The 24881-nt window shown below is 40.9% G+C and overlaps 1 protein-coding gene and 1 long non-coding RNA gene across 15 annotated transcripts in view; both read right to left on the bottom strand.

The window, feature by feature from the left end:
• The window catches only part of RFK (riboflavin kinase), a 28703-nt gene extending 8247 nt beyond the window's left edge, over positions 1–20456 (bottom strand). For 2 of the 12 annotated variants that reach the window (XM_072959613.1, XM_072959614.1), the window contains exons 1-9: positions 20024–20456; positions 18827–18978; positions 16207–16309; positions 15326–15433; positions 9414–9588; positions 7940–8061; positions 7011–7157; positions 5364–5581; positions 80–166 (exon numbers count right to left, since the gene is read on the bottom strand). In XM_072959613.1, coding sequence (XP_072815714.1) covers positions 9557–9588; positions 15326–15433; positions 16207–16309; positions 18827–18978; positions 20024–20105 — 477 coding nt within the window. In that variant the 5' untranslated portion in view covers positions 20106–20456 and the 3' untranslated portion in view covers positions 80–166; positions 5364–5581; positions 7011–7157; positions 7940–8061; positions 9414–9556. Of the gene's footprint in view, positions 1–79; positions 167–5363; positions 5582–7010; positions 7158–7650; positions 7770–7939; positions 8062–8710; positions 9589–9742; positions 9776–13344; positions 15434–16206; positions 16310–18826; positions 18979–20023 lie in introns of those variants that run through there. The other 10 variants (XM_072959609.1, XM_072959610.1, XM_072959618.1 and 7 more) reach the window with 10 other exon arrangements.
• Positions 20457–22434: 1978 nt separating this feature from the next.
• Positions 22435–24881, bottom strand: part of LOC107034062 (uncharacterized) — a 39701-nt gene continuing 37254 nt past the window's right edge. For all 3 annotated transcript variants that reach the window (XR_012072046.1, XR_012072047.1, XR_012072045.1), the window contains one exon: positions 22435–22645. This is a non-coding gene — a long non-coding RNA (uncharacterized lncRNA). The remainder of the gene's footprint in view (positions 22646–24881) is intronic.

Consider the following 24881-nt stretch of genomic DNA (forward strand, 5'->3'; position numbering starts at 1 on the left):
CAGCCTTCCCTCCCATGAACCTGTATTTTGAAAGGATTTGTGAAGCAAGATTATACAAGGGAGAGAAAAGTAGACTTACTTTGCTCTTTACGCTTAATCTGGAAGCAAAGACACACCCCCTCAGTCCTTGTTAACAAGGCCTCTTCTTCTCAGCAAAGCAAATATGCTGAAATGAGTGGTTTTAAGTAACCGGATCATTAACTGGCTTTTCTTACTTGATTTCTCAGCAGATAGAGAAAAACAGAAGATTGTTCTTTCAGAAACGCCTACAGTGATTTGCTCCAAAACCAGGAGAAAATAAAATCCATGCTTCACTGAAGGGATAGAAGTTTTGGTTAAAGGGCCATACATTCCATAAACACACTGGCCAAGTGCTCGACCTCTAAGGAAATCTGTTTACCTCCCCACGGCTTTTGGCTCTCTAAAAAGCAACTAGAGTTCCCCCTAGCAGAATACTTTCTTAATAGAAGTCCTGTTTACCTTGACTGTCGAAGAGAATCCATGCTTCTACAATAAAACCCTCCCTTCTCCCCCCGTCTTACAAAAACTCAAATGTTAGAGTTTGGCTATGAAGCCAAGGGTGATCTTGGTATGCTGAGAACACTGGGAAAGGAAGGACGTCAGCAACCCAGGCTTTCTCTAGGTCACTCTGACTTTGAATCCACGTAGAAAACCCCTTAGGATACAGGGTCAGAAAGTGGCCTGAGAGCAGAGGCAAGAAAGGGGACCTGTCTGAACTGTGGAGCTGAAAACTCAGGAAGACCTTCTTGGTCTCCTTTGGCCCCGAAGGCTGAGCTGAAGACCACATTGTAGGCATCGAGCTTTTCTCCACTCAGTGGCCGGGACTTTAGATGTCAGTTGGGCACGGGGGCTTTGCAGACAAGACGGGCAGAGGCAGGAGACCAGAAAGTCAGACAACCAGGTGGGAGCAAGTGAAAACCAAAGTCTAGGTGCTGCAAGATTTTCAAAAAGGTGGTACTTGGTCTGGGTTTTAGCAGCCCTTTCAGGGTACCTTGGGCAGTATTTTTAGTATTGATCTGTTCCTGGAACAAAGGAACCCAGAAACCTAATCAAATTGCTAATCAAGAAGTGACCGGGCAAAGCCAGAATCCTTGACAAAGAAGTCCAAATTTGTGATGCCTCTCCCTGGGCTCTGAGGGATTGTGAGGCATCTTTGTGACTAATGCTCCAGGATTATCCGAGGGTGTTTCTCTCTTTTTCTCTCTCTCTCTCCTTCTCTTGGCCTGGGATTGGAATTTTTATTCCCCATGATCCCTTTGGCCAAACTCCATGCTGAGTCCTTCACTGTGTTTGAAACGTCCTTTGCAGCACAGCTGTATAACATCTGCATGGTTTCTCTGTCCTGTTTTTCTGTTGATCTTCACTTTTAAAGAGCTGTTTGCTGTTTGCCTGTCAAATCAATTTCATCCCCTATAGGGGATTTCTGCTGGCCTTAAATAGACTTGCCTCCTAACGTTTGCTTGCGAGGACTGAAGGAGATAATGCGTGTGATCTGCAGTTCTGTTGTAAACGATAAGGTGCTACACCAGTGTTATCTCCCTGTTCACCTGTAGTCCATCCTAGGCAGGCATGCCGCTTATACTGTGGAAACTGGGAGAAATCAAACAATATTCTCAGGCCAAGCATCTAGGTGTGATTTCTCAGAGAACTAACTGGGTCAGTCAGAGGCAGCTACATAATTCGTGGGGCCTGGTGTAAAAATTATGAAGAATTTCAAGATGGTGGCAAATTTCAAGACAGTGGCAGCAGAGCTTTGAAACTAAGTAGGGCTCTTCTAAGCATCAGACCCTGTGCAAACGCCTGGGTGGCACAGCCATGAAGCCAGCCATGACTTCAACATATTCAGAGCAATGGAGGCTAGCTAGCAAAATGCATCAGCTGCTGCACCTACCTACACCCCCAAAACAGCTCAAAGACTTTCTATAAAGGTAGTAGCTTTAGGGAAAAGGGATGGAAAGCTCCGTAAGCTCTCCAAAACATGTAGACATAAGGAGAATGCTGAGGAAGATGTCAAGATATGGAGGAAAAATTTCTTGTAAGGATAAGAAGCTTCATCAAAAGACAACTAGTCTTCAAGTCAGAGTATCTCCGTGTCCTTCTTAGTGTGACACTGGCCAAGTCATGTGAGATGAAGTCAGGGGCTGTGCTTCGTGTACTGTAAACTTGAGACTGCGAAACAATTGAAGTATAAACTTTTACTGTTGCCATTTTTAAGGGCAGTTCTTAGTCCTTTTAGAAAAGACCCATACACGTTCCAACTCAGTCCCCACCATGTGCAGCTCCCCACTCACTCCAAGGCAACAGGTGGGGAGGGCTTCATGTTGTTCCAAATCTGTCTTTTTTTTCCCCCTTGTTTCTATTCCCTCCCTCTGGGCTAAAAACAAAAATATTTCATGTGTAATTTCATGTGTAACCTGTATGGAAGTCTTTATCCTGCTCTAAAGGGCAGGAGGGGGCGGGAAGAAGAACTGGGCAAACTCACCCCACCTGACCTTCCTCGGGTTGTGACATCAGAGCTCTGTTTACATAGTTGAAGGGCTGGGAATGTTGGAATGGAGGGAGGAGAATGATTCAGGAGGCTACACCACATCCCCTGCTTTTGTTTTCCTGCTGGCTTGTCAGCTGCTCTAAGCCACAAAGAGATGAAATATATGAAGTTCTTCTCCATCATTTGGCACCATCTGTTTCCTTTCTCATCCTTTCCTGAAAATTTTTTTCAATAAACACGATGAAATAGACAACAGAGGACGTCTACAAGAACACCTTCATCTTTCCTCAAGGGTAGATTTTTTTGGAGATTTTTGGCATCTGCAGAAAAGTCTCCTGTGCTGCTGTTCTGTCCTCCACATCCTGAAGGTACTGGGAAAATGAAGGGACAGGATGCTCCCCTCTTTACTGTGTCTGGGTGAGGCAGACAATTCATGATTCCTCTCACAGAAATGTGTTCACCACATATTTACTAGAGACCAGGCACCACAAGGGCTGACGAAGATCAAATCAAGTAAATTGAAATTTCTCCAGAAGACTGTTCCTCTAAGTCACAGACATTATCTTATTCCACCTTGTATCCTTAACACACAGCAGAGTGCTAACACACAATAGTTGCTCTGTAAATATTTGTGGAGTGTCTATTTGCCCACAGAAATCACTGTCACAGCTGAACAATACTAGACTCTCTGCATATAATCTGGGGGTTTGCTGTGTCCTTAAAGATACAATGTTATCTTTGGCCAGGAGAAGAAATAACCACATTACAAGAAGAATTAGCCTTTACCAAGTTCATAGTCTATTTTCAGGTACTATTAGAGGCACTTCACATGATCAACTTGTTTAATCCTTTTAACTGTCATAACAACCTGATGAGGCAGGCATTACTGTGGTCCTTGTTTTACAGATAAGACACTAAGCCACAGAAAGGTAAAAAAAACTTGCCCACGTTTGCACAGAAACTGGTCCCAGGGGCCTTGTTTCTAATCTCCCAGACTGCAGCTGCTTAATTCCTCCAGAACCAAGCACAAGGAGAGCAAATTAAAATGGACTTTCAAAATTTTTTTGACTGTAATCCATAATCAAAAAAAAATTTTTTTTTACACCAATACCTCTTTGTAAAACTGAAGCAAAGCTTTCAGGAAACAGAGGGGGAGAAGACCTAGCTCAGCGGTAGAACGCACAGTTAGCGCGCACAAGGCGGTCCTGGGTTCAATCCCCTGTACCTTTATTTAAACAAACAAACAAATAAACCTAATTACCTCCCCTCCAAAACAAACAAAAATTTTTAAAGTTTCAGGGAACAATCTTATCTAAATTACATTTCTTCCATCATTTTCTTCCTTCCTGCCTTTCTTTGCTGACCACAGTCCGTTAATTCGCTTTCACAATGCATCGGGTGAAACCCCTTGGGTTAGGGAATAGAATCCAGCTTACCCGGCTGACCTTGAGCTTGCTGTGCTTGAAGTGACTTCTCTGAATATTCTCTACTGGGGCAATTTAATTGCAATGTCTGTGGTGCTTCCAAGCCCCCTTTAGACTGTGAACTTCTGGAAATCCTTCCTCTGCCCGTCTTCTGTGTCACAGCACCTCTCTAGGCTGCCACCTTGGGTCTCTTTCGGATTTGGCTCAAGCCTTATCCTCATATCTGGTCCAAAGAAGCATGCACCTTTCCCCCTCTCTCTACCCCTCCACTGAGGATGAAAGGACCACCTTCTCTCTGCTCTGTTGTCTAAGGCCAATCCAGCTACAGCTTCTCATACAATTCTAATGTCCCACCTCCCAACTGAGGGCACACAAGCTCTCTGATGGATACACTTGAAAAGAATACAGAGTACATGGATATTTATCTCCAAAGAAATTCTCCCTCTCCCCTCTTAAACTCCACATCTCTATAGGTGGGGGGGGGGTTGGGCAGAACAGTTTCACACTCTCTTAGCAGGAACTGGATTTTCTAGGATTTAGTATTGGAATATGGGGGATTTAGGAACACCTATTACAGAGATTTTTTCCTTGGCAGGCTTTTCCAAAAGTATAAAGGAGAGAAAAGCCCTGTATTCACATCATTTTACAGATGGATGGGCTACAATTAAGTGGAGAGAAAGAGAAGAGAATGAGCAAAGGCTTGGCATCTGGAATAAGCAATCAGAGTTTGGGGCTTACTAGAGGACGTGGCCTTGCTGTGGAGGGTCCATGTATGATGAAACTTTACAGGGAACAAGAGATGGAATCACAGCAGGTGGCCCACGGAGCTTGCCAGGGCCTTCTGGCATCAGCTGATTGCCCCGGTCCAGTCTGTGAACTGAATCCTTGGTACATCCCAGTTCCTCCAGGCTCAGAGACCTTGTTTCTGTCCACAGCATGTCAATGTGATAAAGATTGATGTGTTTGTGAACTTTCTGCTTTTTTGCTACCTCAACTAAAAGTTTGATCTCAGCTTTGCTAACTCTATCCTGTGCCTGAAACACTCCAGCCAGTAGACGCAAAAGCCAACTGAAGGGTGAGCTACCATGTCCTTCCAAAGCTGCTAACTGGTGGGCCTGGGGATCAACATCGCCCACTACTCCACCATCCATAGCTCCCAGGGTCCCAGGTATCAGCTCCTTCAGGACCAGGAGGCTAAACAAGAGTCTACTGACATTGTTTCCCTCCTGTAAAAGGTGAGGACCTGGGTTCCACACTCAGCTTTGAAATTTTCTACCACCACAGATAATCTGAGATTATCTTTGACTTTGTTTCTTCATCTGAAGTGTAATAACATCTAGCTAGATGTCTCAGACTTATTAAAAGGAGAAATGAAGTGATGTGAATAAAGACACAGTGAGGATCCAGTGGCTCCGACCACTAAAATTTACCTCTGGGCAGCAGGTGAAGTGGAGAGAACGTAATCCCTTCCATCCTGATTCTCAACCGTGAAACAAGGGACATCGTACTCTTCTTCTGAACGTTCAGTGTGAACTTAGTCACCTGTGTTTGACTTTTAAAACTGTATTCTTACAAAGAACATGGTATCCTGGGTGTAGCTGAGCATCTGCAGTGGTATTTCATCTTCGCCATCCCTTTGTGAGACTGTCTAAAAAGAAATGAAGAAAATAAACTTTCAAAAGGGGCAGAGAATCCTTCCATCTTCTAAAACTTCAAAAAATGACTCAAATGAAATCAATAGGAAACAGCAGAGAATGGGTCTAGCTGGTCAGGCTAAGAGCCAGGGGAAAATTCTGGTTGTGAAATACGGTGGAAATCTCAGAATACCAGTATTACGTTTTGTCAGGTTCAGGAGACACGATTTGAAAACAAACAAAACAAAACAAAACAAAAAAACTTCATTGGACAGAAATACATGGATGGGGAGGCTTTAATAAGTTTGAAATACAGGCAAATCTGTAAGCAAAATAACTCTCTGGACCACCATAGAAAATATTTATTTTGAAGGCTCAGGCATGCCTAAAGGGACCCTGAGATTAACCTGGAATTCCTCTGAGTGACTCATGGTTAGAAGCAGGTGTTTGTTTACATGAATCCAAGCAGAACACACACCAGAGAATCCTCTCGAAGCCCCAGAGGGAGTGACTCTTCTAGGATTTATATCCATCTGCTTCCAGAAAAGTGCTGGCAGGGCTATCTTTTACGTGTACAAATGAAATTGTTGACATGAAAATAGAGGACGTGAACCCTGAGGGAGTAGGTTGATCAATCCAAGTAGAAGTTTAAATATTTCTTAACAATGGAGGCCTTCAATCAAGTGGAGTCTTTGGAGTCTTCGGCAGAAGCCACAGAGAGAAGACAGTCAAGAGTCTGCCTTAGAGGGAGAGTGGGAAAGGGCAGAGGTCCTCTTGCTTGCCCATTGCCCAGGGCACTTTCCTGAGGCTCTACGGCTCTTGGGAGAACATTTTGGAAATCAAGGTTCTAGGTGATTATAGCTACTGTGATTGAAATTAACCCTGAGTTTCCTGCAAATCAGGATAAAAAGGGAAATACCATGGGTCACTTTTTCTTCCTTCAGTAAAAGAAAACAAAAGGTTTTTCAGTCTCTCTGCAACATTCTAATGTAATATAAGGAATGCTTTTTGGAGTGGCTGGAGGAGTGGACAGAGTGCATGGACTCAGATCATCATGTCCTTCAGAGTTAGATAATGATAATGGATATTTGTCTTTTTTTTTTTAATGCCCATTATTGGAACCCCTCCTTATGTTTAGGGAATTTATTTCCCACTGCATGAGCCTTGATGGAAAAGCTTCTCTCTATAGAAGCTGAGACAGCCAGGTACTCAGTTTTCCAGCCCCTCTCGCAGCTAACACATGGGCACACTAGGCCAACCAGATGCTCATCATAGAAAGATCAGTTTCCAGGGCAACAGGGCCAGCCAGCAGCATGGAGGATGGGGTTCTGGTGTGTCTGATGGGAAATCGTGTCGCCCCGGCCTCGTGAAAGTGACACCGCCCTCAGTGAACTAGCTCTGTGGGATGATTCCGGCTCTGGTTGTGATGTCCCCTTTTCTCACCTAGTTTCCAGGTTTCCCATCCATTCCCTAAGCTACCCATCATTCTTCCAGTAAATTCCTTTCCAGATGAAATCAGCCAGAATCCATGTGTTACTTGCAACCAGTTAGATTCCACATCAAAATGGTAACATGTGAGGCTTAGGTCTGCTGTGGGAAATACAAAAGATAGTATTGTGCAGTCACAGAAAACTTGTATTTGACTTAAGAGAATTCAGCTATATGGGTTTGTTGCACAAGAGCATGAGAGAAAAGTAAGACTCTTTTATTTGCTCAGTTATCGTTGCCTCTTCAAACCCCACCAAGGCCTGTGCTGTCCCATAGTAAGGCAGCCTTGGCCAAAATGCAAAGAGACACATAAGAATTAAATCTTAGGTTTGAGTTTCAAAAGACCCAGGTTTTAGCGACTTAAAAATAAGTTCAGAAGTCTTCAGGGGTCCTTCTGACTTCCATATCTGCCTTTTGGCCATGCTTGCTGACTTTACAACCTAATCCCTTCCTAAGATGAGGCTCCACTGTACACAGCAATAGTGAGCACTCCACAGGGACCGGTACCCACCCCTTTCCACACACCCCTCAGCAGCTCTGCTCTCCCCCTTGTCCTGGGTGACCCAGGGAACTAGTACTGATTTAGAGCATTGACCTGAAGAAGGTCTATTAAGACCGATATCCTGGAGGTATTTCAAATCCAGTTCCAAAGAGAAAAATTATATTTTATAGATGCCTTTGTATCTTCTTCACTCCCAATTCAACGGCTCACATCTGTTTCCATTAGAGATAGAGAAAAGAGAAGAGAGTGGGGAAGATAGAGTGGGAGGGGAAGGGAGGGGGTGGGAAGGATGGAAGAGGTCATCTATTTTGTTTCACATCAGGGTTCCTGTCTTAATCTGTTCAGGCTATGATAACAAAATACCACAGACTGGGTGACTTACAGACAACAGAAATTTATTTCTCACAGTTCTGGAGGCTGGAAGTTGGAAATCACGTTGCCAGCAGCTTCAGTTCTGGTGAGAGCCCTCTTCAAGTTTGCAGACTGCCAACTTCTCGTTGCATCCTCACATGGTGGGAGAAAAGTGAGAGAACTCTCTGGGGTCCTTTTATAAGAGCACTAATCCCATTCATGAAGGCTCCACCCTTATGACCTAATTACCCCCCCCCCAAAGGCTAGTACATTGCTAATACATTGGGTGTTAAGACTTCAACATATGAATTTGGGGAGGGACACAAAAATTCAGTTCCCCGTACTGGCATCTTGTGATCATCTACACCTCCAACTAGAACAGTAAACATTTTTAATTCACCTGGATACTCTAGATTTGAAGATGCCGATACCACTTTAAATCCATAACTATCCTCCCCAAATATTAAGACCTATGCTTCAAAATTGTGTGCACAGAAATTACATAAAACCCGCACAGTAATTGGGAAAAAGGAGGTTACTTTTTTTTTTTTTGAAAAAAAGCTCTTTTAACTCAGGAATTGGCAAACAATGGGCTTGTAGGCCAACTCCACCCTCCTGCCTCAGTAAATAAAAATTTGAAACACAGTCATGCCCGTTCATTTATGTATCGTCTATGGTTGCTTTTTTGCTATGGCAAAGCCTTAAGAATTTTGTCTGGCCCTTTACAAAAAAAAAAAAAGTTTGTCTACCCTGCTCTGGATAACAGGGAAAGCCTGAGGCTTCTAGAACAGGGCCACCTGAAGTGTGGTCTGTGCCTGCTACTGGCCTATGGAATGTCTCTCACTGAAATTTGAGAGTGTTTAAAATCTTCTATAGCATTTTGACACTGTGAAGACATCCAAGTGTGTGACTATTTTTCTAGTAATTTTTATTTTATTTTTCAAGTGTTCATGAAGGATTAGAAGTAACAAAAGATTCTAAAAGTCACAATTTTTCTGTTAGAAAAATATGAGATAATTTGGTACCCCTCATAATAACTTTAGGCCTCGACAGATAACAAAATTCACCCTAGAGGTTTCATCCATGGCATAGATTTTGCCTTGGAGAATGAAGTGCAGCTGAGGGAGGTAGAACCAGCTTTAAATTTTTTTTTTTTTTTGTCCGACAAGCTAGGTTCCCAGTGAAGCTTTCTCTAATCTTGTTCCTATATTAAGGTCTTAATATCCAAGATACATTTATTTCTAAGTAATGTACAATTGTATACAGAACATTTTCTATATGTAGGTGTAGTGCTAAGGGAATTAAAATACAGCCCAAGGCCTCTAGAAGCTTCTAGGTAAAAGAGCTAAGGTGATTATCAAAATACAAGTCATTGGAGTTTGTGGGAGGTAGCTATAAAGAGCCTAGTGTGGGTTGGTACATAAATCCATATATTCATGAATGCCATTCGAATATATCCATCTCCCTTCTGTTAAATGCCCTTCAACCTAAGTGAATAATGCAACCCGTTGAGACCTTCAAAGGAAGGTGACTGTGTATGGGAAAGTGATTGGAGAGCCACGCTGAGATGCCAGTGCCGGACAGCTCTCTGCAAGGGGCTGGCTTCCACGGGCCAACAGGTAAAGGTGGAGTAAGCAGGGGGAGATTTTCAGACTTCAGTGCTTATATAGGAAATAATGGCTGAAAATAAATGAGAAATGACAAAAAGGAGAAACTAAGTAGAAGGCAAGAGTATCTTATATACAGTATCCAAAAAGTTGAGAAACAGTCAACTTAAACAATACATCAGTTCTGTTTTCAAGAAATGTGGACAATGCCTTTTCAGATAAAGTACCTCAGAATTTAAGCCATGGATCCAATTGTTAATCTGAAAAAAGAACAGTAAATATATAATTTATCGTGTTTCCAGAATTTTTTGGGTCCTCTATAGTTAAACTGTCTAGTACAGTAGTCACGAGGCATGTGTAGCTGTTTAAAGTAATTACTAGAGAGTGAAGAAATGGAACACCATCAAGAGAGCGGGAAGTTCTACTGGACAGCACTGCTTTATAAAGTGTGTATTTTTTTCCCCCAGATTACTAGTTGGGCTCACTGAATTCAGTTACTTTATTTGAAAAGGTGTTTGGAAAGTGAACAAAAACATACTGACCTTGTAATTTCAAACTATAAAACACTGTTTAAAAATAAGTTTATCCTGGGATGAGGGGTATAGCTCAAGGGTAATGTGCCTGCTTGGTGTGTATGGGGTCCTGGGTTCAATCCCCAGTGTCTCTGCTAAGGGGGAAAAAAGAAAAAAATAAGTTTATCCTAAGTTTCACAACTTTTTAACACTCTGTAAATATATAATCAACTTTTTAAAGGCTAACTTTTCATAGTAAACAACTTACTGTTACTAGGGGAAAAGGGGTGGGAAGGAATAAATTGAGTTTGAGATTTGCAAGTATTAACCACTGTATATAAAATAAACGACATTCCTTATGTACTAGCACAGGGAACTATATTCATTATCTTGCAGTAGCCTATAATGGAAAAGAATATGAAAACAAATATACGTACATATATGTATGACTGAAACATTATGCCATATACCAGATATTGACACATTGTAAACTGACTATACTTCAATAAAAAGATTGATTTTTATTTTTATCAGGATATACCTAGCATAATTTAAAGAATTATTCAACAAGACAGAGAAAGAAAAAGAAATATTAGTTTGTTCCCATTACATCCCATTTTCCACTCTTTAAAAGTGAGCAACTTCATGAAAAAAAAAGTCAGTGAAGGGCCACAAATGGCAATTCTTATGGGTGAGTTGTATTCCGTTACATATATATGCTGCATCTTCTTTATCCATTCATCTGTTGATGTGCACTTAGGATGCTTCCATATCTTGGCAATTATAAATAATGTTGCTGTTAATAGCAGGGTGTACGTATCTCTTTGAATTAATTCTTACTGTGTGGTTGCCTTTATTCCTTTGATAACTATGGAAGTTTGAAAAGCTAATGCTCTAAACATTCTTAGAAACATTACATACATGTAAATTTTAAGAAATGTGTAGTATATTGTGTATATGTATTTACATGCAATATATTGTATATGTGCAGTCAAATTGTAACAATTCTACCTAATAAGACTAAAAAATGAAATTAAAAAAAAGAATTAAAAACAAAAGTGAGCAACTTCAGCCCTTTCAGTTATTTCACATGTACCTCCCTATCTCCACTGGAGATGCTCATACTGCTGCTTCTTATGTTTTCAGATTAAGAATCTACCTGTTCATTTCCCACTAATGGAAGATGAGCATTTCTCTTCTAAACTCTCCCTTCTATTGCTGCCCCATGCACACTTCCCATCTCCTCATCCTTCCAATAAATGTATTTTGCTTTATAAAACTTCAGTGCAGTAATCCTTGTGACCGCATAAATGATATTCAGAGCTGAGCTATACAGAACACAATTTGCCTTATGTGAGCGTGTACAAGTAGATATAAGGCTTGATGAATTTTCACAAAGTGAGCACCCTACACAACCATCACCCAGATCTAGAAACAGGACATTCAGACAGAAGCACCCAACAACCTTCATGACCTTCTTGTCACCTCCCTGTCCTCAAGAACTACGCTGACCATTTTTGCTCTAGTTTTGCCTGTTATTAAACTTTATATAGAATCATACAATATATACTCATTTTTGTCTGCTTTCTTCTGCTTTCTAGTTTGAGATCAAAGTTTAGGTTATTGATCTTTCTTATCTATGTATTTATAAAGCTATAATCTTTTGATAGCATTAGCTAGCTTCATCCAGTAAATTTTTACATGTTGTGCATTACCATTCACTTCAACATAGCTTTCCATTGTGATATTTTTGTATTTTTAAAATATTTTTTTCTCCACTATGTTGTGATGAATGTGTTCTTTATACCAATCCTTAGAAACCTGTTGAAGACATTTTATTTATCTTGGACAACAGCTGCAGTTGAGGTCATTATCTGATTCGTTTATGATAATACAGTCATTTCCCAAGAGCCATCACATTTCTGTATAGTCTGAACAAATAATGATAGGAGCCTTTAGCCTGAATCTTTCAGGATTTTTAATGATGGCACTTGGCAATCTCCCCAGATACGACATTGATTCGGTTTACTATTCCGGCTACTACGTGGCCCTTGATACTGTCAAGGAGCCAAAGTGGGGATTCTGTCAGTGGTCAAGTATGTCTCTCCCAAGTATACACTCAGGAACAGAGCAAGTTAAGCAAAGGGTAGGTCCAAGGACTGAGCTGCCTGTGACACAAGCTAGGGCTCAACCTCCACGTATGACCTGACACAAAAGGAAGCCAACTGTCAAAGAAACATTAAGTCCCAGCCACATCACTAAGAGCAAGAAGGTGAATTTGGAGTGAAGAGACAACAGGGATGACAGCAAAGTCACAGACTTCGTCAGATCGCACAGTTCACCAGTTGTGACTAACCTATGCTTAACGTGTCCGCTAAGTTTTAAATTTCAGTTTTTTCATCATTAGAAAGAAATTCTATTTTGATAATTCTTAAATCTGCCTGACTTTTATAGAATCTTGTTATTTTAGCATTTTTGACACTATTTCTTTACCCATATTAAACAGGCATTTCAGATTCTGTACCTGGTAATCCCCGTCTGTGTCATCTTTGTAGAGCTTATTCTGTAATGTACTGCTAACTCTTGCTTACGATAGCATCTCTTTTTATAGGGTAGATTTATTTCCTAGCTCAGTCTCTGAAGGTCAGTTTGGTTCTCCTCTATCAGCTTCCACCCATTTTCCGAGGAAGAGGGGAAGAGGAAAAGGCTAGCCCTTTCACCAGGAAAGCAAATCTGTCCTCATAAATCCCAAGCAGACTCCTCTTAAATCTCTCTGATCAGAACCCGGTTACATGGCCGGCCCTAACTGCAAGCCTTTTAGCCCCCCTATTTGAGAGCCCTGGAGATGGTGTTGACAGAGCAACTGTGAACTCCTGCACACGGCAGAGACAGGAAAAGAGTCCCAAGTCACTGCTATAGGGTTGGTGGCACAAGTCATGAGGGTTACAGAACTCTGTTTTGGAGCAGGAGTTATGGAAAGGACCTCAGGCCTACTTACACTAGCCTGGCTCTTAAAACTCCAAAATATAATGCAGGACCCTCACTCTCAGAAAGTGGACTTTTCAGAGTACTGATGCCCTGTGAATCCTCTCCAAATATACGTGTCCTTGCTTCAGGAAGAAATACAGGGGCCCCTAAAGGCCCGGCCTCCGGCTGTAGAACGACCACCGCACGCCTGGCCCTCCCTAGAGCGCTGCCTGTAACGTGCTATGCAGGCCCTCGAACACACCCATGGTAACCATGACCATCGGCCAACAAATCAGGAACTTAAGTAGACAAAGCATAAGATTCAAACCGACACACAGAAACAAGAAATATCAGTTGGTCAGGATTTATTTCAAGGCCTGAAACAATTCAGACTAATCAAAAATGCCCCTACCGCAATTTCTTACAATATAGAAATACTTAACATAAAACGTAAAAAAACGTAGACACTATTACCTAACTCCTAAACCACACACCATACAATTTTCAAAAGCGAAAGTTATTTAACAAAACGTAAGGTGACGATACAGTATCAAAGAACTTTCACACTTAAGACATAATCAGCAGCAAGATTTTCAAACACAAATCTTTTACACTTTCCATGTTTGTTTTTAACTTTGTTTCATAAAGCCACTGATAACTGAGGCTTCCTTCAAGTAGAGGATTTCTAACATTAAACAATATCTCCTATGTATTTTTATAAAGAAGAAATGAAAGACACTTACTACATTGTTTGCCAAAAATTCATACACCAAAAAGTAACACACAATCCAACTGAATTTATCCATGCTTCCCTCTTCTCCAACATCAGCTTTAGATGTTTTCTGAAATATTTGTTAAAATCAGTTATCTAATTAATTTATACAGATTAGGGGAAAATGGTTTTATAATGAGTTATCTTTAAAATTACCTTCTAGATACTTCTGCACCCAATCCCCCGACTAAATCTGATGCTAAAGTGAACAAAATTGCAATGTGTTGTGGGGGCCCAAACAACCTGCAGTCTCAATTTACTAAATATCCACAGATTTCAACTTTCTGCCAATATAAACAAAAGTCTCAAGTGACCAAAAATCACTCTTAGAGAAGGAAAAATGCATAGCATGAATAGTATTTAACTAAAACTTTATTACTTATGTTTTGCCCCCAGATACAAGCACTCTTCAGCATTAAATTACATTGTGCGCACACAACCACAACAGTTTACATTTGCTCAGAAATATAATTACATTAAAAATAAATAAATTCCTATTTCCTAGTTTAGTTGACTCTTAAATAGTTTCCCTAGGGGAAAAAAACCCAAGTATTTTGTTTTCTTTAAGGAATTGGCATATATAAATGAACTGCTGTATTCATTTAAACTTTGAGGAAATCTGAAGACTTTTTTGGTATTTCTTCTAAAATGCAATACAGATATGTGCTAATCTCTGTTCATATAGTGAAGGGACGGAATGGCAGATGCAGTCTTTCGTAAATGTAAACTGTACGATATTCTAAATGGAAAAACTGACACTGACAATTGTTTACAGGAAAGAAAAAGTCAAGAAAGATGCTGAAGAACATCTACTTGTAAAAGGAAAGTGTTGTTCAACACAAAAATGAGACCTAGAGATTCGAAAACACTTATTTTACTGTTTAAAAAAAACAAAACAAAGAAATAATAGGCAGAGAGTCTAGACCAATTAAAACAGAGGCAGCTGTAACAAAAATGGAACACAGTACAATGATTTGGCCTCTTAGAGGAAATGACTCATTAAAATAAAATTTTACAAGTCTTCATGTCTATAATAATATATAAATGCCCCAAATATCAAAAATACGAAGTCAGGATTTTCCCCCTTAGGTTTAGCAATAAACTGTCAAACCTGTTGAATATACCTGCTTTTCTAAGCCTTGTAATCAGCAGAGCATGCTACACAAGTACATGCGTGCTAGAATTTCACCATGAGAATTACAGTTCTCATCTCAAACTAGTTGTTGCCTTTTTACCCATATTTATACACATTTCATTTCCATTATAAGACACTTAAGACCTTTCTAGTGGTACATTTTAATCAACATATTACATAAAAAAGGATCTTGACTTCTTAGGTGAACCTTTTTAGTACTGTAACATGATGGGTTTAACTAAGCAGTTGAAACATAATATGGTAACTACATTGCACTGTTTAAAACTAATTCACAGCTGTAGGAAAATGTTTGACTTTTAAAATACAACCTATGTGAGACTGCAGAGTTATGAGCAGTAAAACGCTAGGAAACAGTGAATGAACAAATAAGATGAGTTTCATCAGTGGCCGTTCATTAGCTTGCCTTTAGCGACCTGGAAGAAGTTGTCCTCCTTGAGTTTCAGATGCTCTGGTGAGTCTAGTCGTTTCTTAGCTTCCTCGATATCGCCTTGAATTGCTGCAATAAGTGCCTCTGCAGAGAGAATATTCCAGGGAAAGATGATGGAAACTGCTGCCCTGCTTGTCATTGCTCCTTTGCTCAGCTTCTCCTAAAATCTCATAGGCTGGCAGTGTCTCTGGCATTGGGAAGATGCCCAATAAACTCTTTCCATCCTTTCTCCCAGATGCATGGAAAAGTCAACAGTACATGAAAGATGTCCCTAATCTTGCAACTACTTAAAAGAAAGTCATCAGCAAAAAGGTACACTGTAAATACTAAGTGGAAGAAACAAATAGCCACCATCAATTCTCTCCAGTATTTACACTTGTAAAAGCAACTCAACATTAGAATTAAGACTATCACACTGCACTAAGATACTGGATACTATTTGTTTCAAATATTTCGATTTACTCTTTCTTGTACTGCAAGAACTGCAAAGCATCCATTATTCATCATAATATTAATTCTTATTTGTTCCTTAAAATATGAACAGGAAATAAAGATTTCACTAACTTCATACTGTTGGAGAGACAGCCAGCATGTCTCTAGGTTCCATCACTTACTATGTTACCCTGGGAAAATTACTTAACCTCTCTGTGCCAATTTCCTCATCTGCAAAATGGGCAAAATAATTCCTCATATGATTGTTGTAGGGATGAAGTGAATTGATTCATGTAAGGTACTTAAAGCAGTGGTCAGCACATAGTAAATGCTCAAGTATCATCTGTCCTGCCATGGTTATTAGGAGCAGCAGTAGAACTCAGAAAGCTGCAGTAATACTTAAGAAGATCAAAATAAGAACTTACCTAAAGAATCAAAATTCTTTTCTGGTCTGAGGTAGCCAACAATGGCCACGTTGAGGATTTCTCCATAGAAGTCCTCTTTGAAGGTGTGCATGATATGCGTTTCCTACAGTCAAGAAATGTTAAAAAGATTACTATCAGATTACAGAATGCCTGAGATTTGAAATACATCTTCATGTTTATGGTGAGGTAATTTAAATGAAACAATCAACCCTCACTACAGTTTTAAAGACAAGTTAAAATCTAAGAACAGTTTTTCCTGAATTCTTCCGTCTCTCATGTTCTTGACTCTGACCTTACATGTAAAAATTATCACTGAGTAAGGCAGATGCTATACCACAAATCTGGCGCGATTTGGTGTTTTTAGAAAAAGCTAATGTGCACAAAAGTAATTAAGAGTCTTACCAAGGCGAAAAACTAAGTAAAGACACCAAGAGGGAAAGAGCAAACAAACTCTTCTTCAAAATACGCTATTTCATTTAGTGAATTAAAAAAAAAAAGGCAACACAGTGGGAGAAGATATTTACAATACATAGTTCCAACAAAAGACCTGGATCTAGAATATATTAAGAATTTCTTTAAGTCAATAAGCGACAATCCAATTGTTTAAAAAGGGGAAAAGACCCGAACAGGCAGGTCATGCATGTCCATTATTGGCAAAAAATAGAAGAAAAACTCTCCTCCCATCAATGGAAAACTGATGTTTCTCCTAACTATGGAAGGAACTCCAAAGCACTCTTTTACTGGCTCTATAGAAATAGTTCTGTTATCTGAGTAGCTAATAAGGAAAAATTAGTCATGGGATAGACTCCCCTCCCCTTCATTTCCTCCTTCATTCCACAGAAAAATATCTTGTGCTCCTCCATCAATTCTTTTCCTTATCTACTCCAACAAATAACTGTCACATCCTTAATGCAGAAAAATAAGAGAACCACTGAGCACAATGTGAAATATAGTCCTGGGCCATTTCTACTGCTAATAGCAGCCCTTAGCTGGTCTTCCAGCTGTGCTGCACTTCTCTACACACGCTTCAGAAAGGATGGAAGTTAGGTCAATGTTAACTGTTTCTGCCACATACCTGAGCCAACCAAAAGATTCAGCCACATCTAGCAGAAAATTAAGCACTTGAGCTGTGTGGGTAGAGTGAAAAGAACACAAGAATACGTATACCCTCAAAGGGGCTTCAGAGGGAAAAAGGTATCACCTTGCAATTTTATTAGAAAGCATCATCCATGTAATAAGCAGTTCTAACTTAACAGGGTGACCAAACAGAGTAGATGACCTACATTAACTATAGTGAGCGCATCTTTATTTCACTTTTACTTCTAGTAAAGGTTAATACATAAGTAGGTATAAAAATTAATTACTGTAATTTTGGTTTGTAACTCCACTTTCTACTTTCTTCACGATTTAAAAGATAAATGCAGCAGCACTATTTACAATAGCCAAGACATGGAAACAGCCTAAATGTCCATCAACAGATGACTGGATAAAGAAGAGGTGGTATATTTATACAATGGAATACTATTCAGCCATAAAAACTGACAACATAACACCATTTGCAGCAACATAGATGTTCCTGGAGAACATCATTCTAAGTGAAGTAAGCCAGAAAGAGAAAGAAAAATACCATATGAGATCGCTCATATGTGGAATCTAGGAAAAAAAAAAACATAAATACAAAACAGAAGCAGACTCATAGACACAGAATACAAACTTGTGGTTGCCAAGGGGATGAGGGATGGGAAGGCACAGACTGGGATTACAAAATGCAGAATAGATAAATAAGATTATACTGTATAGCACAGAGAAATATACACAAGAACTTGTGGTAGCTCACAGCAAAAAAAAAAAAGTGACAATAAGTATATGTATGTTCATGTATTAACTGAAAAATTGTGCTCTACACTGGAATTTGACACAACACTGTAAAATAACTATAACTCAATAAAAAATGTAAAAAAATTAAATTAAATTAAAAAATAAATGCAAAAAATTTTATTAATGTTATCAGACACACATTGTATAAAGATATAACCTGTGAGTTTTTGTATAGTATTAAGTTGGTATAAATTCAAATTAGATTTTATAATTTTAGGATGTTGAATGCAATCCCCCTGATAATCACAACTAAAATATCTATAGAAAATACACAAAAGGAATTAAGAAGGGGATCAAAGTGTGTCACTACAAAAAAAAAAAATAACTAAACACAAAGACAGTAATGGAGGAACTGATGGGCAAATAAAAGCTATGAGGTATATTAAAAAAAATAGCAAAAATAGAAGAAGTCCTTACCTACCAGTAATTTAAATGAAAATAGATTAAACTCTCCAATCAAGACAGGGATTAGCAGAATGGTTAAAAAACCCCACAAGATCCAACTATACTTCCTTTACAAGAGACTCATTTTAGATCCAAAGACAAGTAAATCCAAAGAGAAAGGATGGAAAAGTTATTCCAATCAAATAGTAACTAAACACCGCATTTTTAAAACCCTTCAAATATGCTGCCAAAATTGTAGTATTTGGACTACATTGTGATCACCACTGATGAGCTCTATCTTCATATTACTCTAAATCATCACCTCATTCTCAGGTACAGAGTGAAATACAATCCTTACCATGGACTTTTTCGTATTCTTGTAGTATGGGTTCCAGCCTATGCTCACCACCATCTTGTGGACATCTCCACTTCCAACACTGGCCCAACCGTAATAGATGCCAGTAGATACATCAGCTGGCAGATTATCTACTACGTGTTCAGGAAAGTTAGCTACCAACAGAAGAAAATATGCTAGTGTTAGTTTTACATTCAATATTTTTAAAAATCACACACAAAGCTAATCTAAATCGTTCCGGTCACAAGATTACTAGGACTCTGCCTACAACGATCAATCCCAACATTTCATAATCTGGCTGGGAATTCTTTCTCCCCTCCATACCGGTAGGTTAGGAAAAAGGTATCAGATTACGGTAAGCGTATAAGGTACCAGATTATAGTATGCGTATAAAGCACTCCCCTGAAACGTACTCATGGTAGAAGAGAACAGGTACATGAAGAGCTGGATTTTTTAGCCCCGGTCTTTCCTAAGGAGGTTCAAAAACTCTTGAGAACGATTCTTATTTTCGAAATATCTGCTTTAACAGGTCTAGGGGCAGTCCTGGAACGTATTTTTAAGGATGAATTAAGCATACCTTCAGATTCTGAGTAGGAAAACTAATGTGGAGGGGGAGAGGGATTGGGGGGGAGGGATCAGGGTGGGCGTAGCTCAGTGAAAGAGTGCCTGCTTAGCATGTACGAGATCCTGGGTTCAATCCCCAGTACCTCCATTAAAATAATCTTTTTTAATAAATGTATACAGACCAAAAAAGATAACCTGGTTCTCACTCAACTGCCTGTGTTATAATCTGGAGACAATCTACTAAAGATTTAAAGAAAACCTTACAGCTGGCGTGAAAATTTAGCCTATCTGGCTCACATTACGTTTTCCACAGGGCAAAACACGCGCCACGTTTGGTAGCTTTATCACGGCTGGATAGGGAGGCGGGAAAAGGGGATTCCGAAACTCATCCCCGGCTTCCTGCCCTCACCTCCCCTCAAGCCAGGTCCCCGGAGAGCTCGAAGCCACGGGCAGGGACGCGCTCCCTCAGTCCGACCAAAGGTCCTCCGCCTCAACAAAGAGGAAGCGGGGCGGAGGGTAAGGTGTCACCTCTGTCCGTAGCCCCACGGCCCGGCTCGGAGCCCCCTGGCTGACGTCCCTGCTCCCAGGTGACCCGGCCCAGGGTGGGAGGGGGTGTCCACGCCCTCCCGCTCTCACCTGTGGGGATGCCCAGCTGCTTGGAGCCGCGGCCGAAGCCCCGCACCACCCGGCCGCGGCAGAAGTACGGCAGGTGCCTCATGACGCCGTCCGCTTCGGCTGCGGGCTGCGGCTCGGTCCGCTCGTCCGGCGGAGCCGCCGTCGAGGCGGTGCCTGGACCCCCCGGACCAGCCGGGGACACCTGCGGGAACTCGGCCGGCCGGCCGAGCGAGCGGACGGGCGCACTACGCGCCAGGCGACGCGGGCGACACGCCGCGGCGAGACCCTCACGCCGCTGACCCAACAGAAGGTACCGGGCGACTCAGGGGCCGCGTCTCGGCTCCCGGACGCCGGCGACCGCGGAAATTAAGTGCGAGGATGGGCGGGGAGCGCGGCGGAGACGGACCGGCGTGGGAGGGCCCCCAACCCACCGAGAGCCGCGGGCCTGCGCACACTGCCCCGGCCGAGCGCCCCGGCGCCGGTTCGGCTTCCGTAGCCCCGCCCCATCCGTAGCCCCGCCCCCGCCGGAGCCCTGGAGCGGCCGGTTCGCTACGCCTCGCTGTCTTTCCCGCCGCAAGAGGTGGGGACGCGCCTTTCAGCTGGGGGCTGTGACAGAGCTGTTCTCGGACAGTCCCAAGTATTTCTTTCGCCTCTTCCCTTTTCATTATGATCCTGGCGCCAAATGACGTTCTTTAGCTCCTTGACAACTGCTGGGTTGATCGTCAGTCATCGCTCGTTCGCTGTCTAAACGTTTGATAAAGCTAAATCCAGCTCAGAGATCGCCTCTTCATGGCGGCTTTTCCTGACTACCTAACGGAAGTAGTCCTCCTCTCTCCAACCCACTTGACCACGGTCTGCAGTTCTACCAGAATGTAAACTCCAGGAAAGCGCGTCCTGGTCTGTGACGCTGTAACCCCGGTGAATAGTGGAAGGTTACAATGGTGGAGTTTTTTTGAGGAGCTGCCTACTGACTCTCCCTCTGTCTCCTGGAGAACTTAATAAACATGATGAAAAGCTCAATCTCTATTTCAATGCGAATTCTTGGGTCCTCTGACCCATGGAACTCTAAACAGTACCTCCAGAAATACTTCCTGGGTCACTCCTGAGGTATACATGAGTCAATCACAAGATACATCGTCTTGCCTTGTTATTGAGGGAGAAGTTTTAATTGCTCTTTCACTTTTCTCTACAAATGTGTATGACATTCTGTCTGACTTTGTAGTTACTTTCCTTTTACTTTGCATGTGGGATTTAAATGAGATACAGTACCTACTGCACTTAACAAATTGCCTGGCCTGCTGCAAAAATGCACTAGCAACAGCATCCTTATCAATGATACATTAGATAAGGACAGCCTGGCAGATGAGAAGACACATGGGTCCCAGTCCTCCAACATTACAAGGTGTGACACTTAAAGTAAAATAATTAGTCACAGGGGATAAATGAGGAGGGTTTGTTTTAAGAATGAAATAAGATTATGATAAACACTTCACACACTCTCTCATATAATCCTCATTTCAGTTTGGAGGAAAGCATTAACCCCAATTTATAAAGAGAGAAAGGAAGGCTTGGAGACATTCTAAGATGGAGCAGTCAGGCTCCAATTTTTAAAACTGCATTGACATATCAATTACTAAGCGTAATTACTGTGTAATCATCGCAGAGCATGAAAGGCAAAAGCCTGATTCTTTTCCACTGCTGCCTGATAGCCCTCAATGGCTCCCCTGTCACTACAGAATAAAATAGCCCCCGCAACGTTCCCCTTTAACTTAATATTCTGGGTTTTATTTCTAAGGACTCTCCTCAAGTACTTTATACACTAGTCAAATCAGAACCCCCCCCCCACTTCAGTGGCCAAAGAATATGCTTGAAACAATTCAGGTGATTATTCTGTAGCATAATGCATATATTATTTTTCCCACTCATTTGACTATAAAAATACGCTACTGTCAACTGAAATAAATGCGCAGCCTAAAAGTTAAGAGTTATGTTTTATTTGGCGGGAGGACTCGAGCCGGGATGACAGCCTCTCAGATAGAGGTAGGAGAGGAGCTAGGATATATAGGAGCTTTACAACAAAGACCAGGTAGTTGGAACAATAAAAGATTGCTTGTTATCTAAAGAAAGCCAGGCATCTCAAGTTAATGAATTCAGTGCTTTTCTATGTATGGGAGGAAGCAAACATTTGGGCTCACAGAATTCATTCCTTTGACAAGCACCTAGCTATCTAGGGCCAGTATCCTGTCCTTTCTTATTCTGAGTCCGCTCAGAGTGCACCTTTGTGAGTGGCTGCAGAGGCTGGACTGCAGGCCTGTCCTTACTTGGGGGTGGCGGCAACCGCTGATGACTTGGTTTCAGCATTTTTTGTTTACTGATATGGTTGCAGTATTTTTGTTCACACTACCCAGTATTATCAGATGTAAATCTAGAGGTTAGTGAGAGAGAGAGTCTTTATCAAACTTAATGCTTTTAACCAAGGAAATATTTAAAACATGCTTTCAATTGCCCCCCCCCCCCCAGCTGCTCTAGCAGAATCCCCTTCTCTGCCAGTAGGCAAAGAACACACTTCTCTGGTGTTGTGTTGTCTTTCTGCAGGAAGAAAGATCACAGATGAGAATCGGGAGGGAGTGGAACTGGAGAGACCTGTGAAGGAAAGAGAGAGGGACTACCATAAGTAAACGATTAAAAAAAAAAAAAAAGCTGAAGAACTCTTAAATCTCAACAGTTAGAATGCAAACAACCCAATTTAAACATGGGCAAAAGATTTAGAGAGATACCTCACTAAAGGAATATATAAAGATTGTAAGTATGTGTATGAAAAGACATTCAACATCATGTGTCCTCAGGGAATTACAAATTAAAACAAGGAGATACCACTACATACCTATTAGAATGGCTAAAATTCAAAACATAGACAATGCTAAATGCTGACAAGGATGTGGAGCTCCAGGAACTCTCATTCATTGCTGCTGGGAATGCAAAATGGTACAGCCACTTTGGAAGACAGTTCAGCAGTTTCTTACAAAGGTGAACATACTCTTACTACATGATGCAGCAATTTTGGTTTTTAGCCAAATGAGTTGAAAACGAATGTCCACACAAAACCCTGCACATTTATGTTTATAACAGCTTTGCTCTGAATTGCCAATCTTGGAAGTATAAAAAGTTAACACGCTAAATGAAGTAAGTCAGTAAGAGAAAGATGGATATCATATAATATCATTTATATGTGGAATCTAAGAAAATGATGCAAATGAACTTATTTACAAAACAGAAAGAGACTCACAGACATAGCAAACAAACTTATGATTACCTAAAGGGAAAGAAGGAGAAGGGATAAATTAGGAGTTTGGGGTTAGCAGATACAAAGTACTATATATAAAATAGATAAACAAAGTCCTACTGTATAGCACAGCGAACCACATTCAATATCTTGTAATGACCTATAATGAAAAAGAATATATATATGTATAACTGAATCACTATGCTGTACACCAGAAACTAACACAACATTGTAAATTGACAACATTGTATACTTCATTAAATAAATTTCTTAAAAAATTAATTAATACACAGTAACCTCAAATAGAGTTGGGAGACCAGAAAGGGGAGCGCTCATGCAGAGCCCAACCAGAAGACCCCTTTTCCTTCTTGGCAAGGACTCAACCAAAAAAAAAGCCATAGACTCTTTATTTACTATAACCCTCTAAACTTCCTTTTCCTCTCTATAAAAGTGTTGCCACGCAGGGGATTTGTATATGATTTGCCATGGTTGCAAACCCAGATTGCAATTCTCTGCTGATCTCAAATAAACCCATCTTTGCTGGAGAAATATCTGGCAGTCTATTTGTTTCAGCTCAACATTTTTGTGGTTGGGGGCCCACAAGACACTCCTGATGGCTCTGGGGCTGGAGAGCAAACAGCTGTGGGAGCCACAATAGAGCCATGGTCACTTGCTGCCTTCTCACTGACCCTGGGGTATGAAGTCTTTCTCTGGGCTCTGAGCTTGCGCCTTCTTTTGTGTTTGAAGCTCTCCAGGTTTTATTTGGGATCTATTCAAAGGTTTCATTTTTCTGATTAAGGCCTTGTTGTATATGTGAATATTCATTTGGCACTTTGGTCTGATTTTGTTGTATATGTGAATATTCATTTGGCACTTTTGGTCAGACTGATTCACTGAAACTGGCTAGTCTTTGACTTTGTTCTTCAGGAACACACATTGTTTCTCTTAAACTCCTTGGTTTTTTAGCTTTTGGCCTTTTCCTTTGGAGGGGCTGTCTTCTGGAGATTGGCAAAGGAAAAAAACAAAAACAAAAACAACCCTTTGGCCTGGCTCCCATGGAACCAACCTGTCTTCTTAGGACTACCTAGGACTGGCTACCAAGCTGTTTCAATTGAATCATTTATACCATTAGTTGTTTAAGCCATTTGAAAATTGTCCTTTACTCTAGAGGCAAAACCTCTAAGAAAGAGGATCCCAGTTATCTAATATTTTGAGGGCACACACCCACAGAGACTCATGCTGATTTTATGTTTAAAATCCACAGTCCTTCCTCATGTACATGACTGACCTGATCAAAGGCAATTTAGAGTATCAGTGGCCATTATGGAAAACTTTTGAAATCTCCAAACTTAATTTTCTTAAAATTGAATTGGATCTCAAAAATTTCCAGAACTGAGTGGAATGCTTATTTCGATTGGTATTTTTGAAGCATCCCAACATTATCAGTAGATTAAAATTGCCTCTCTGCAAAATAAGAGTTTAAGATTAACTAAGGGAAACAAACAATTAAAGAAAGACGAAACGCCTCCCACACCCTGGGGCTCCTCTTTCCTGGTTTCTTGTTCTCAGATTCCAACGCTGGCTCCATCTTCCTCC

This window comes from Vicugna pacos, chromosome 4 (genome assembly GCF_048564905.1).
Source record: "Vicugna pacos chromosome 4, VicPac4, whole genome shotgun sequence".
Classification (NCBI taxonomy): Eukaryota; Metazoa; Chordata; class Mammalia; order Artiodactyla; family Camelidae; genus Vicugna; species Vicugna pacos.